At 41.5% G+C, this 15,697-nt stretch overlaps 1 protein-coding gene across 4 annotated transcripts in view; it reads left to right on the forward strand.

Annotated features, from left to right (window-relative positions):
- The window catches only part of LOC135214726 (fucose-1-phosphate guanylyltransferase-like), a 120,583-nt gene that overhangs the window by 81,375 nt on the left and 23,511 nt on the right, over positions 1-15,697 (forward strand). For all 4 annotated transcript variants that reach the window (XM_064249062.1, XM_064249063.1, XM_064249064.1 and 1 more), the window contains 2 exons: positions 4,150-4,218; positions 6,940-7,083. In XM_064249062.1, coding sequence (XP_064105132.1) covers positions 4,150-4,218; positions 6,940-7,083 — 213 coding nt within the window. The remainder of the gene's footprint in view (positions 1-4,149; positions 4,219-6,939; positions 7,084-15,697) is intronic.

Raw genomic sequence — 15,697 nt, forward strand, 5'->3', positions numbered from 1 at the left:
ATCATATATGCTTATAGAAGCTCATCCTTCATGACTGCCTCAGCTTGATGACAGTAGTAGCAGCTATCAAAATATAATCAGCAACATCACTTCCAAATGATCACATGGTTTTTTTTTTTGCTTTAAATGAAGTCTTGGAGGATCTTCGGATCTTCATTAGCGGTGAGACTATGGTCACCTCTTAACAGAGTGCCTTTGGTTTTACTGTAGAGATTTTAATGCGATGACCAGTCAGTCCCTTAGAGGTGCTGAGAGAATTGGATGCATCTCAAACGGGTGGATGTTGCAATTCTTTTTCTTCTGCTTTAGAGGCGTGTCTGGATAATGTGCTACCATGGATGTAGATTGTAAAAAATTAGTGTTTTTTTTTTCAACCTAATACATTTAGAAATAACTCATATGAAGAACAACAGTTAAATGAGATAAGTACATTGTATATGTAGATAGTGTTTGCAATTCCTTGACTTAGATTAATTAGATTAATTTATTTCTTTGAAATTTTCTGAGATTTATTGTGTTTTTCCTCAAGGTACCTGGGTGTTTTTAATAAATATCCTCTTTACAAGTAGTAGTTTGTAATGTAGTGATGTATTTTGGTTTGTTGAAGAGCCTGTACATTTCTTCACTTTATGTTTTATATTCCTAGTGTTAAACAGAGTAATGAGTATGAAAAATTATTTTACCGTGTAGAGTTATTGATGTAGAATCAACAACAAAAGCTAATCTGTTAAGACATAAAAATGTTTTAAATGACTAATTTTAGATTAACACAATGATACTGATCACCTTTGTTGCTTGTCTGTAGTATACTGTAATATAAAAGTGTTTTTTATTTAAGTGACTTACCAAGCAATTACTTAGCTACAGGCTTCCTGCCACAGCAATCTAAAAATTCAAATTTTGCAGTGGTGCATCGTTTGTGTAGGTGACAAAGCCCTGCCTACATTCAGGGCTGAAAGGTACCACTCAGCAGAGAGCTTCAATTAGTTTTCTGCCTCTCCCGACTAACATCAGTGGTTTTGTGCAGTCATCTTCATTGTTTTGGATATTTGTTCCAGTATTTTGGTGAAGTATTCAGTTATTTGTGGTGGCCTTTAGGATTAGTATACCATATCATTAGCTGTTGTTCACTGTATTTATAATTTAATTCAAGATGTCTGACTTCAGGGCTTCAAGTATTCATTATTTCAATGAGGGTTGCAAAACTAAATTAACTAAATTGTCCTATGATTCTCACACTAAATGTGTTGAATGTAGGGGGCAGGAATGCAGTAAAGATTTCACTTGTTTGGAATGTTAAGTTTGGAATGATAAAAAGTGGAAGGTATTGAAGTCCCACTTGGACACTCTTGACATGGATAAGAAAAGGAAGGCAGCCCTTAGGGCTGAAAGTAGGGTTAGTTTAGAAACTTTTCCTTTAACTAGTGTGATAGAAGAAAGCACTGTTTCTTCTCCTCATATTCCTGTTATCTCTCCCATCCTTAGCCCTTCTGCTTCTTTACCCCAAGCTTCTGTACCAGGTTCCCACACATCTATTATTGATGCCATTGCCATCCTCGAATCTAGGTTTGGCCAAGAATTTGAGGTTTTTGGCCAGCACGGTAATGGAGTTAGATGCAGGTAGTCCCCAGTTATCAGTGGCCTCCGTTATTGTCGATCTGGTTTTATGATGCTTGTCTAGCACTGAAAATCGTCAGTTTTTGGCGCCGAAATGCGCCGATTTCCAGTTATTGGCGCCAGTGATCAAGATTGGTGCTGATACAGACCTAACATAGGTGCCATTAATTGGTTATCAGTGCAAAAATCTGGTTATCGATGCCAATAAGTGCCAAAAATCACCAATTTTTGCTTATTATCAAGCCATTGGAACAAAACCCCCACTGATAACCGAATCCTTCATTCAGGTCCTTTATGGAGAAAGCGTTTTCCAGTGCTTCAAGTATCAGTGCTATGCAAAGTTGACAGTGTTGTATACATGTTGAGGAGATGGCTGCCTGTCCCACTAGTGCTCATAGACGAAGGTCTATGTCCTGCTCCCCAACACCAGGGAGAAGACATACCGGAGGTCTAAGGGAGGCTGGTAGGGTTTGCCCACGGGCAGTCGCCCCTCCGTCGAGCCTGTTGAATGTCCCCAAGCTGCAACAGAGTGCCACTGGTAAGGCGCCTCCTTTAATATGAATCTTTTAGTGTGGATTGTCTGTCATCAGATTCAGATGGCTCCACTCCCAACAGGAAGTGACAGCGGCACCGTTCTTCTTGACCTTTGAAAAGACAGTCTGCCAATGCATACAGGTCCCCACCTTCTGTCAAGAGGTACAAAGAGGCCAAGGTTAGACATCAGCCCTCCTGTAGTTTCATTGTTCCACCTCCTGCTGCTGCTTCTGCTTGTCCTCTTCAGTCTTCTTGGGATATCCCAGAGTCTCTTTTGCATCTTGAGCACTCTGTTTTGGTTCCCAAATGCCCAGATGTTCCGTGTAATCACCTGTATCCTGCTAAGTGCTGTCTCATCACTGAGTGCCCCTTTCCTCTCCTTGGCACCAACTTCTGGGTGCTCAGCCCCAGCTGTTGAGCACTCAGTGCCAGATTTGGAACGCCCAGTGCCACCATCTCCTTTCTAACTCTCAATCGGCTCAAGAAGACCGATCTTTAGTCCTGATTGTCAACTTTATGAGGTCAAGGGGGTTTTGGAGAAGAAACCAGCAGTCTCCAAGAGTAAGGGCACACCTTTGTTCCCTGCCTCTTCTTCTTCTGATGATGTTGAACAAGATGTCACTCCATCTTCAGCTTATTCATCCTTCCTGAGGTTTTTCCTGGCTAATTTCCCAAATTTTTTTGAGCCTGGTGCTCCTGATTCTCCAGCCTCAACCTTCCTCATGAGGAAACGGCTCCTGACAGCGTTGTCTCCCCAAGTTGGTGCTTTCCTCATCCTCGAAGAAAGTCCTTTGGGAAGTAGGTGAGTGGCTGGCTGCAAAAAGGGAGCAAGTTAAAGCTACCTTTGCTTACCTTCCCTCTAAGCTTCTCAAAAGGAGGTATTACTTTTACTCCACTGGAGAAGCTCCCTCCTTGGGAGTGTCTGCCTCCTCCCAGGTTGGTTGACACAACATGATGTTCTGTGTTCGCCTCAGTTAGGATTTTCTTCTCTTAACCTGAACTAGATAATCTAGTCAGGAAACCTTTTAACCCTAAAGATCTGGGCAGAAAAATCAATATGCAGCACCCCAGGCTGGGTAAACTTTGAGGTCAGCTTATTTGAGAAAAAACATGTTACTGGAATATGCAAATGCACGAGGTGTAAGAAGATAAAAATTCTAAAAAGTTTTCCATGCCTTCTGTGAGAAGTTGAATACTTATTACTGGTTACAACCCCTTGTGGGAGTTTTTTTTTTTTTTTTTTTTTTTACAAAATCATGTTTTACCAATTTATACATGTTTGTTCTAATTAAATTTATTTTATTTTATAAAATTATAATTACAGCCCGTATAATATCATAATAGATAAAAACTAAAATGGGTAAATTTTGAGTGTGTTGTAAAATATTATCTAAATATACTGAGATTGAAGCTGCAGTAACTCTTTTGGATTGTACGTCTTTTCTGATATTTATTTGCCTTTTTCTTTGCAAAATTACAATTATAACTGACATACTATAATAAAAGATAAGAAGTAAAACCAACAGCAACCCCTGGGTATATTTCTGAGCAGGTATCTAAAGAGACATCATGTGAGAGAGAGAGGCAGTTCATGCTTCCCCTTCAAGTCAAGATCACAAATAACTCGCTCATCAGCTGCCCTCGTGATTTTAGCCAATCTAAAAGTTGCCATTAGTGAATTTATGGGTTATAGAAGTAATGGAAACTTTTCCCACCCGATTCTTCAAATCGATGGAGCATAATGCTCATGTGAAATTTGAATTTTTGGACTGCTGTGGTAGGAAGCTTGTAGCTGTGTAATTGCTTAGTAAGTATATATAAAAAATCTTATTTTATCATAAAATTATAATTAATCTAAATCTGTTGCATAATAATGGCCAAATATCATATGTATTTTTTAAAATGTATTACTTGTTGTGGCAGTAAATTATTTTGAGAAGTTGATGGAAGTTCATATTATTCTGAAATGAAAAGCAAAAATGTTTTCTCTCATTTCAGGAGGCAGCAGTCAAAGATTGCCAAGTTACAGTGTACTAGGGAAGATATTCACTCCAGTTCCATGCACAGGTAGGCTAAATTGCTCCATAATATGGAGGATATTTTCACCACTGACATTTGATGTGCCAGCTTCTTGTGAGAAAGTATGATATATTGTGGTTAAATTCAGATCTGTGTGTTAAAACTAATATCTGTTAGCAGAATATCTCATAGTTGTTAAAATATGATAGAACCACAAGCATACATCTTAAGTCAATATCTGGTAACAGAATGTGTTGTAGTTGTTAAAATATGACAGAACCACTTATCATAAATCTTAGTGTTACAGACACCTTGCTTGTATCCTAGTCTATAATGTAGTACACAGTGTAAGTGTGAGGACTTTAATTCACACTCTTGCCAGTATGTAAATGCAAATATATGTATGCTTACTTGAAAATGTTCTGCAACATGTTCCAGAAGTTTTTGTTCATCTAACAATAATTTATTCTTTTGATGTATACAATGAAATGTGCTTTCGTTATTCAGTTTGGTTATTACTCTTACTGTTGACAATATAAAAAAAGTGATGATTGAAAAATTTTTATTATGAAAAATAATGAAACATTTTGAAAAAATTTCATGCTAGACGATTGACCAAAATAATCAAAGAAGAAACTTTATTTCAGATCCAAGTAAAAGCATCTTAACTAATAAAATAACATTGAATAATCATCAACAAAATTATACAGATAAAGATAGAAATAATTCTACCTTAATCATTGTCAAAAACACAAATAAAAAAAAATGTGACGTCACAACATTGTATGTTATTGTTTGACGCCATACTCAGGCAGGAAAGTTTAACTGTCACGTCACTTAGCAGTACTATATTTCTTTGCCAATATTTTTGCCATAGCAAATAAAGGTATAATGCAAAAATATTTAATGGCTGAAATAATATGAATAAAGTTTTATTCATATCATGTTTTGTTAGAATGTTCTTTTGCATAAGAATTGAATTCATTGTGTGATGTAAACATCATCGTTGCCTCTAAAGGCATCTGATGCAATTGGCCCCCATAAAATCCTTCGTTTTCAGTTCCATAACTTTATTCATCCCCAGGATCCCATCTCATAGCTCTCATTGAAGTAGGTCTGGCTATGCTCTTTGCTTTCCTGAGGAGCCCACCTGATGCAGTTTCATCGACATAGTGTAATTCATACTATACTTATGTATGATATGCAGGACTGATGTATAATGTACTTATTCTCTCCCATGTGATGAATGTACTTCTTGTACTTCAGCTCAGTAGGAGAGGTGCGGCAAGAAGAGGAGGAAACTAAATGCTTCTAGGACCTTCTTGCTCCAGGCTACAAGTTGTCTCCATCCTACCCATGGCTCATACACTTGTAGGAGGGCTATGTCACCCCTGAGCAAACTTGTTCATCTCTTCTCTAGGAACGAGGAAGCTAAAGAATTATCCTTCTTTAACTACCTTAGAAAAAACTGGCCAGCTTCAATTTATTCCAGGAAATCCTTTGCTGCATTTCTGGGCTTACTTGCAGGAAAAAAAGATAGACCAAACAGTTACCTGGTCTGCTGTCACTTCTGTAGCTCTAGTGTCTTCTTTGTTTGCTACAGGTGATTCCCCAGTGATTGTGGTGGTGTTTGTAACTGAGCAAGCTGTGTTGTGACTTTTTCTCCAGCCTTCACCATCCCTCCAGTATGCAAGGTGACCAAGGAGTCAAACAGAGCAGTGCAAAGGAAGAAGTATTCTAGCCTTTCTTTCTCTTAATATTCCTTGTCATCATCATCATTGGTATCTTTTACTTTGTCATTGTCTTCTCTTTCCTCCTCATTCTCAATGTAAGAAGAAGACCAAGGCCAGTAGGAAGAGGTCCAGGCAGACTTCTCCCTGTTGCTCTTCTTCTTGGAAGGAGAGCAGAGGTGTAAGTTCACCATCCAGTAAATAATGTACCTCTAGCAGGGGTAATGCTTTGGTGCATGCACACTTGCCTTCCCACTACATATGTGCTATTGGGCTCACATCGGAATGGCATCAAGCAGCCCCTTGCTACCCCTGCTCTGGGTCTTCTGTTCGGGGTTGGGCACACCTCGGGGTAGTCCTCCTCCGAGCAGCTCTGTTTAGTTGCAATGAAGTGGGCATGTGCAGCCTGTTTGCTAGACTCATCCTCAACTAAATCCCTTTTCAGTCAATCCAAGCAGTGCAGCCATGGTTTTGCTAAAAAGATTCCAGTTGAATTCTTGACCCCTTATAACACTCTACACAATCTTTCTCCAGAGTTCTTTGTTTCCATAAGGCCTTAGCCTAATTTTTTGTGTACAATGGCACAACTGCTGCAGAAACCATCCCCCTAAATAGCTATTCAGGCTATTGTAAAGTAACGGATTTGTAATGAATTCAATGTATATAGTATATATTTTTGATAAAAATTAATTTTTCACATAGAAACCCCCCACTTTAAAGGAATTGCCTCCCTCTCAACCCATCTGCACCTTGCAGTTGGTCCAGACAACTAAAACAATAAGTAAGTCTATCACTAGAGGGCCAGGAGAGTTCAGATATGTGGACTGCTGGCTTCAATTGTAGGATCTTTTTATCTTTTTTGTCCTTTTGTGTAGAGTATGAGTTTTAATGGAAGCACATAAGGCTATTGTAAAGCTTGTATATGAACAGTTGTTGTTTTTAAAAATTGTTATATTAAAATATTGTACCTTCACAATATCCAACAAAAAAAATTAAAAATTTTTTTATGTTACTGTTATGTTTTTCTTTTAATTTTCAGAACTACGAATCGACCACACCATCCCACAGATGCTAGACTTGAAGTTTGCCATGTATTTACCATTTAGTCAGTTCCTTGGACCAGGAGTGTTTATTACATGTGCAGATGACATTGAAACATATGTCTTGGAACCAGATGCTCTGGGTTAGTGTGAAGAGAATTCACTTGTGAAAGAAAGCATCACTGGGGTTACTTGAAAAATTAAGAAATTTAAGAATGAAAGTTGAATTCATATAGTAATGAAGTCTAGTCGTCTTTATCATTGATGTTTTCAGTGGTAGAGATTATTTATTTTAATAGAAATTAACATCAATTAACATCAGCATGGATGTCAAACTACAGAGTAAATTACACATGAAAGAAGTTGCATTGCAAGGATTAATCTTTCAGGAATTCACTCTTAGTGTATGAGCCCTGACTAATTTATTATGCAGAATATCACACTTTTTTAGAGAGATTATTTCATTAATACAAAAAATAAATTATTTCATAACAAACTGCTGACTACTTATGCCATTTTGTTTGCCGTTGAGTGTTTTTTTACACAAACCATCTCTAGAAGAAGGACAGCACTAAGCTCTGACATATGAATAATTTTCATGTGCTGTAATGTCCAGTTGGGCTAGGCTGACAGTCCTTCTCATTCTTTGTTGGTGTGTCCTTTAAGACAATTGTTGTCCAGACTACTTGAGGACATTTTTTTTTAAGAATGGTTTAATTTCTTCACTTCAGTCAGTGTTTATTAGATATTTCTTATCTTATAATCACATTCTCTTAATCTTCTCATGATCATATTGTCATATCTTGGTACTGTGAACATATTCTCATGATTTTTTAATGATCTTATTCCCATAATCTTATGGTCATATTCCCATAATCTTATGATCATATTCTCATAATCTTGTCACATTCTCTTCAGAACTTTTCCTTGTTTTCTTTATTCCAGAAGTGCTCGAGGACTGTAATTATTGTCAGGTTTTTCCATATTTAAGAGTAAATTTTCTTCACGAAATATCAAGGGCTGGTCAGCCTATTATGTTGCAGTAACCTTCGTTTCCTTGCTAACCTTAGGCATTTCTGTTTAGGCTATACTATAAGCCAGTCGATTATAGTTTACTAGTCTAATTTTACATAGTCACAGTGCTGATAGAAGTTGTTATAATACATGTCATGCAAGTGTTCTTGTATACTTCAGTTACATAAAAAAGATGTATTTTAGTTGCTTTAACCTACCATGTGTTGCAGTTGGAGAAGGCTGTTTATGCAATAGTTATTATTATTATACAAGGTGTAACCCCAGTTAGTAAAGCTGGGTGCTGCAAGCCCAAGAACTCCAGTGAGGGAAGCAGCTTTGTTTGGACAAAGAAATTGAGAAGTAAAGAATAAAAAGTAAAATAGAAGTTTGCATGTAATTGTCAGTAGTCTGAACAATTTTGTTTTCTCTTTGAACCATTTTATTTTTGCAATTTCTAACAATGAAAGACATTCAAGATACATAGCAAAATAAAATAAATAAGATAAATATCCAGTAAAATTTGAAATGAGATTCGTGTCAGATTGCTCTACAAAAAATAGTACCAAGTTTGAACTTCTGAAATTATGACAGTTCAACTACCTGTACATGATTATGAAGATTGCTGCTCAATTTGGTGACAGCAGGAATGAAAATAGAGACCTATATGTTATTGAAGTTAACATAATGAAAACTGCGTATTTATTTGCAGCTGGGAAAATCTGAATGCGATGATGATCAGAATTACAAAACATTTCATACAGCTTGCATAGTGAGGTACACTAGAAAAATAATGCCGCAGATTAATATCAAGATCAGTGAAAAGATTCTTAATAATTTGTGATACAAATCAACTGCTATATACCAATTAGGAGAACAATATTCAAAACATACAAGAATAGAAGAATTAAGATATTTCCTCAAGTTACACAGGTCTTCAGAAATCTTAAGTATACAATCTTGTGTGCAGTTGCTGCCCAAAAAAAGAGAGCTAGAATTTTAAATGAGTTCCATGGAGTTAAAGAAACTCTGCCAGTGAAAAAATCTAGGATTTGGATCCAGCATCCTTGAGTTAGTAACATCTATAAGTATGTAGAGTTTTGTTACGGTTAACACCAGTCCTTGTAATTTGCAAAGTGCTCTAATAACTAAATCTGTTATGCAATTGAACAGGATCAGGTTTATACTTGGGAGATTGGATGATTACAAAGAGAGTAGCATTGGTTGCATGCAACATGCTTGTTTTCAAAGCCAATCTAAGTGATGTTTGTATGTAATATACAAAGTAATCGGCCAAGAACACTGCCTCGAGGAACACCAGAGTTGATACTTTTGCTGTCACTCTAGTATTCATCAAACGTGTGCACCCTATTGAAAATTCAATAACAATTTAGCATTGAGAAATGGTTCACCACTTCCAAGTTCAAAACAAGGCTTCATGTTTAACACTGTTGAAAACAGAAATTCTGAATGTCACTGGAAATTGTAAGATCATAGTTAGGTAATCAAATACAGTTCAGGGTCTGTAATTATAGTCAGAATGACCCTATTTCCACCATGATGGCCAAGTGGTAATCTTATAGGATTTGGGTATTTAATGATTATTTTGTCATTAATTCATTTTGAAATTTATACTCAACTATTAAGCCACAAATGGCACCACTAAATATCAACTTCACTTTACGTTGGGCATAATTTACATCCGGATAGAATTGTTTAGATGCATCTGGCCAGGCCAGGATTTCAGCTGATGCCTTTGTGTTTGATATGTAGGTTAGACACCTGACTTATCCTTTACATTATCACAGGAGATGAAATCATCTTATATCTCTGTTAAGAACCTAGTGGAAAATTATACTGTCATCTGTATTAAACCCAGAAGGCACAGGCTCAAATCATTAGATAAGTCAACCGTCTATCTCAGCATCAAGCCCAAAAAAGCATTGGTTTGAATCTTGGGATTCAAACCTGTGTGTTTTTTTTTTATAGTTTTATCAAATGTAAAGAATACATTTACTTGTACATAAAATACTTGATTTATTCAAAGCTGATGAAATATGCAAAAGGTGTTCTCAAGTAATTCTTGCTTCATGTTACTTTTATTGTAAAATGTGTTTACAGCTTTGTTGTAGCAAGTTACTGATAATGCATAATGGTTGCGGAAACATTGAAGAGAATACAGAGATTATTACATTATGATGTTAAAAAAAATGGTGCTAAGACATTGGATAACCTTTTTCACCAGGTTTCTCATTTCATTCTTAAAATTATTACAATACGGTACCTGTACCATGGTTTCAATATGTAGATGATGATATCCCATAAGAAGTGTAAATAATGGCTTAGAAAAATTCAATGAATAGGTCTTCTCTATAAAATTCTGGCTAGAAGTGGAAACAGATTGTAGGATGTTGTTTAAGATATTTGAATTTAATCATTCCTGCTCTGTGATCGATCAATGGATTACGTATTGATTGCTTATGCAATCTTAAATACTTTCTTTCAAAATCAGTATTTTGTACATGAACTTCCCTGCCAGATATATACTTAGCTTAGGTCTCTGACGTCACGACAGAAAATTCAAAACTCGCGGCACACGCTACAGGTAGGTCAGGTGATCTACCTTACCCGCCGCTGGGAGGCGGGTGTAAGAACCAGTCCCCCTTTCTTGTCAGATTATTTTCTGTCGCCGGCTGGACAACACCTGTTGTTCAGTCCTTACGATAGTTAAAATTCGTTCTCGTTGCCGACGATTTGGATTTTGGTGAAGTACCCTTTGTTTGTTGGCTTGGCATACGCTTTTTGGACTGTTTTTTGGATTTTTCTTTTGGATTTCTCTTACAATATCTATAATCATGGATGATTCTGAAGTTAAGAAACCTAGTTTATTTAGGGTTTGTTCAGAGAAGGAATGTAAAGTTAGGCTTCCTAAAGCTGCATTAGATCCTCACTCGGTATGTGCGTCTTGTAGAGGGAATGAATGCTCTTTTATTAACCCTTGCAAAGAGTGTGAGAATTTGGATGAGGATGGTTGGAAGGCTCTTTCTTCTTATGTGAGAAAGTTAGAGAAGGATAGGGTGCGCAAGGCTTCTTCAAAGAGTTCTAGTAGATCGAGGGTGAGTGAAGTTGACGCTGAGAATCCTGTAGTAGAAGTAGTTCCTTCTCCAGTTTCAGCCCCTGCGCCCAGCTTTGAACCCGAAGATTCGTTTTCGGAAGTTGCTTCTGGGAGAGCCTCGATCAGGAGTAAGGAGAGCCTCGCTCGCTCTCGACAAGGTAAGAGTGATGATAGTGCAAGTGATCAGTGCAGTGCCCCTAGTGCAGTGGAGGGTGCGTCTGACCGGCTCACTAACGCTTCCAGGCCTAGACCTCTTCCAGACTCCCAGACCCAGTGGAGGAGGAAAGTCGAAAGCCGCAGGAAGGTTAGGGAGAACCCCCACCGGTCAGGCGTCCCCTCGGCAGTTCCTGTTGCTCGTTCCCAGGCTGCCTTGGATCGAACCAAGAAGGAGTTATTGCGCCAGTGCTTCTCGTCATCTTCGTCGCCTTCTCCTCAGCGTAGATGGAGCGCCTCGGAGTCGTCTCGCCCTCTCAAGAGGCCCTGGAAGGATCCTTGCGCCCTTCCTTCCAGCCCCCGAATCCTTCGCGGAAGAGCCAGAAGTGGAACGCAAGAGAACCAGATTCGTCCGTTACGCTTCTCCTGTTCGCTCTCGGACTTCGTCCCCTGTAGAGGAGTTTAAGAGATCTCCTGCGCGTATCCTGGCGGGTCTGCAGGCGCAGATTGCGGCTTTAGCGGAGTCTATTGCCGGGACTTCTCATCGTCGGAAGGACGCCTCACTTCCGGTGAAGAAGTCTAAGAACGTTCCTTCGGCTAAATCTCCTTTGGCTAGAGAAGCTTTTGAGCCTGTTAGTAGGAGGTCAGAAGTGCAGGCTGGAGCTCGGGATCGTTCTCCGAGTAGGCTCTCCTCTCTTCCCAGCAAGAGTTGTGAGCATGTAAGGCGTAAGGAGCCAGACAGGCTCTCTCCTCAGGATTTCCGCTCCTCTTCAGTTAGGCGTCAAGAGCTTGACAGACGTCAAGAGCCTCGTTTTCGTCAGGAGCGAAGGAAGAGTTCTTCGCCTGGTGGCCACTCTCCTTTTGACGGACGCTCGGAGCCTAGTGGCGTCAGCTAGTAGGCAAGAGCCTAGTAGGCGCCAAGAGCCTAGTAGGCGCCAAGAGCCTGGTAGGCGGCAACGGAAGTTTTCTCCTCCGTTAGATCACTCCGATTGGATAGGCGCTCAGAGCCTTGTAAGCGCCGCGCTTCTGACAGGGATTCATCTGTGGATGTTTTCTCTCCCCCGTGGCAGGCGTCAAGAGCCTGGCAGGGGTTTTGAGCTCAATAGGCATCAAGAGCCTGGCAGGCGTATTGAGGATGGCAGGCGCCAAAGAGCCTAGCAGGCGCAAGAGGAGCCTGATAGGCGCTCTCCCTTATCCAGACGCTCTTCTGTGGAGTTAGAATCTGTTTCCGACAGACGGGCCTCCACTTGTAGGCGCTCTCCTAGTAGGCGCTCCCCAAGTAGGCGCTCTCCTAGCAGGCGCTCCCCAAGTAAGCTCTTCTCCGGGGAGGGGCTTCCAAGGTAGGTGTTTTCCTATAGGCGCTCTCCATCTAGGCGCTCTCCTAGTAGGCTCTCTCCGGGGAGACGCTCTCAAAGTAGGCGCTCTCCTGGGTATGCTCTCCACGTGTAGCGCTCTCCCAGTGGTTTTTTTCTCCCAGTATGCGCTCGCCTAGTAGCGCTCTCCAAACAGGCGCTCTCCAAGGATTAGCTCTCTCCGGGCAGTAGAGCTTCTAGACGTCATTCTTCGGAAGAATTTGTTGGTGATTCGGAGGAAGATTTGCCCAAGGATGCTTCGGTTTCTTCGTATAAGAGACTTACAGACCTCCTCTTGCAAGATTTTGGGGAGTCTCTTTCGGCAGTTGCTCCTCCGTCTCCTCCGTCATTATTTTCAACGACCAATACGACTAAGAAGTCTTCAGTCGTTAAGATGAAGCCTACAGTGTCTATGAAGAAGGCTCTGAAGAACTTTGACGACTGGTTGCTTTCAAAAGAAGAGAAAGGCAAGACAGTTTTTTCTTTTCCCCCGTCCAAGCTGACGGGTAAGATGGGGTTCTGGTACGAGTCAGGAGAGCCCTTGGGTCTAACTCTTCCCTCTTCTGCAGACTCGGACTTCTCTTCGTTGGTTGATTCTGCACGTCGCTCGGCGCTGAATTCTGCGAAGACGACGTGGGTATGAGCGAGTTGGATCACCTTCTGAAGGAATGTTCCGAGTCTTAGAAGTTTTTAACTTTCTTGACTGGACCCTTGGAGTGTTGGCTAAGAGGACTCAAGAGCAAGACACTCTTTCGCCTGAAGACCTCCACGCAGTTCTGTCTTGCATGGACAAGGCAGTGAGAGACGGTTCCGGGAAAATTGCTTCACTCTTTGGTGCAGGAGTGGTAAAGAAGAGGGCCGTTTTCTGCTCTTTTCTTACCAAGGCGGTTTCTCACGCACAGAGAGCTTCCTTGCTGTATTCACAGCTTTCCCCGCAACTCTTCCCCAAGAAGACTATTAATGATATCTCCAGCTCGTTATCAGCAAAAGTGACGCAGGATATGCTAGCTCGCTCGGCTAGAATTCCGAAACCTTCGTTTCAACAGAAGACGAAGAAAGAGGCTCAAAATAGGCAAGAACCCTTTCAAGGAGGACCTTCGTCTCGCTCTTCTTCCTCCAGAGGTTCGAGACCACCTAGAAGAGGAAGGACCTTCTCCCGGTCTATTAGGGCCAAGAAGTAGTTCGTGTGTCCTCCAGACAACTGTGGGTGCCAGACTTCTGAACTTTGCAGATGTCTGGGCACGAAAGGGGGCGGACAACTGGTCCCTCGCAATCATCAAGAGGGGATACCTCATTCCCTTTATATCTCGAGACCACCCTTGACCACCACTCCAAGGGCACTGGTGGCCAAATACAAAGACCCACTAATGAATCAAGCCTCGCTCTAGTGGTAGAGCTGATGTTAGAGAAAGAGGCAATAGAGATGGTTCAGGACCCTCTTTCAGCGGGGTTCTACAACCGTCTGTTCCTAGTTCCCAAGAACTCAGGAGGATGGAGACCGGTTCTGGACGTGAGCGCCCTGAATGTCTTTGTGAAGAAGAGGAAGTTCGCTATGGAGACGACGTCATCAGTCTTAGCAGCTCTTCGTCCCGGGGACTGGATGGTGTCGCTGGACCTTCAGGACGCTTACTTCCATGTACCGATCCATCCTTCTTCTCGCAAATTTCTCAGATTCATGTGGGGAGGGAACGTTTTTCAGTTCAGGGCCCTATGCTTCGGCCTTTCCACGGCCCCCCAAGTATTCACAGGACTGATGAAGAACGTTGCCCAGTGGCTTCATCTCGAGGGAGTGAGGATTTCCCTCTACTTGGACGATTGGCTTATCAGGGCCAAATCCAAGGAGAAATGTCTGGAGGACTTACGAGTGACGTTGGATCTAGCAGCTTCTCTGGGTTTGCTAGTGAATTTCGAGAAGTCACAGCTAATCCCCAGTCAAGAGCGTATCTATCTGGGGATTCTGATGGCTTCTCAGGTTTTTCGGGCGTATCCGTCCCCAGAGAGGAGAACCCGAGGTTTGGAGAAGGTAGCAATCTTTCTAGAGAAAGATGTATGCACAGCGAGGGAGTGGATGAGTCTGTTGGGGACACTCTCCTCGCTGGAGCAATTCGTTTCTCTAGGAAGGTTGCACCTCAGACCCCTACAGTTCTTCCTGACGAGGAACTGGGATCGGAAATCTCAAGGTCTGGACTTTGCGTTCAAGATTTCGCAAGAGATAAAGGAGGATCTACGTTGGTGGCTAGACCCTCTATTGTTCAAGGAAGGCCTTTCCTTGCAGGATCGGAACCCCAACCTAGTGTTGTATGCAGACGCTTCGGACAAAGGTTGGGGAGCTACTCTCGGGTCGAGAGAAGTGTCAGGCACCTGGATGGGGGATCAGGTGTCCTGGCACATCAACAAGAAGGAGCTAACAGCGATTTGGTTAGCTCTCAAGACCTTCGAACCCCTCGTAAAAGGGAAATATGTTCAGATCAACTCCGACAACACTACAGCCCTTACATTCGGAAACAGGGGGGGACTCACTCTTTCTCCCTGTACGAGACAGCGAGATCGCTCCTCTTGTGGTTAGAGGAAAGGAACATAAGGCTTCTCACCAGGTTCGTACAGGGAGAAAGAAATGTCAGAGCGGATCTGCTAAGCAGAAGGAATCAAGTCCTTCCCTCAGAGTGGACTCTGCACGCGGACGTATGCCAGGAGCTGTGGAGGACGTGGGGCAGGCCCCATCTCGATCTTTTTGCGACCTCCAGGAATGCGCGGATAGATCTATACTGCTCCCCTATTGCAGACCCAAGAGCAGTGGCAATAGATGCATTCCTGATGGATTGGAGGAATCTGGATCTTTACGCGTTCCTCCCGCCTTTCAAGATTATAGGGGAAACGTTAAGGAAATTCGCAGCGTCAGAGGGAGCAAGGATGACGTTGATAGCTCCGTTCTGGCCCGCCCACGACTGGTTCACAGAGGTACTGGAATGGCTGGTGGATGTCCCAAGATCCCTACCTCTAAGAGTCGATCTGCTCAAACAGCCCCACTTCGACAGGTTTCACAAAAACCTCCCCGCTCTCAGTCTGACTGGATTCAGACTATCAAGAGTCTCGTCAGAGCTAAGGGCTTTTCGGCAAAGTCTGCAA

This window comes from Macrobrachium nipponense, chromosome 46 (genome assembly GCF_015104395.2).
Source record: "Macrobrachium nipponense isolate FS-2020 chromosome 46, ASM1510439v2, whole genome shotgun sequence".
Classification (NCBI taxonomy): domain Eukaryota; kingdom Metazoa; phylum Arthropoda; class Malacostraca; order Decapoda; family Palaemonidae; genus Macrobrachium; species Macrobrachium nipponense.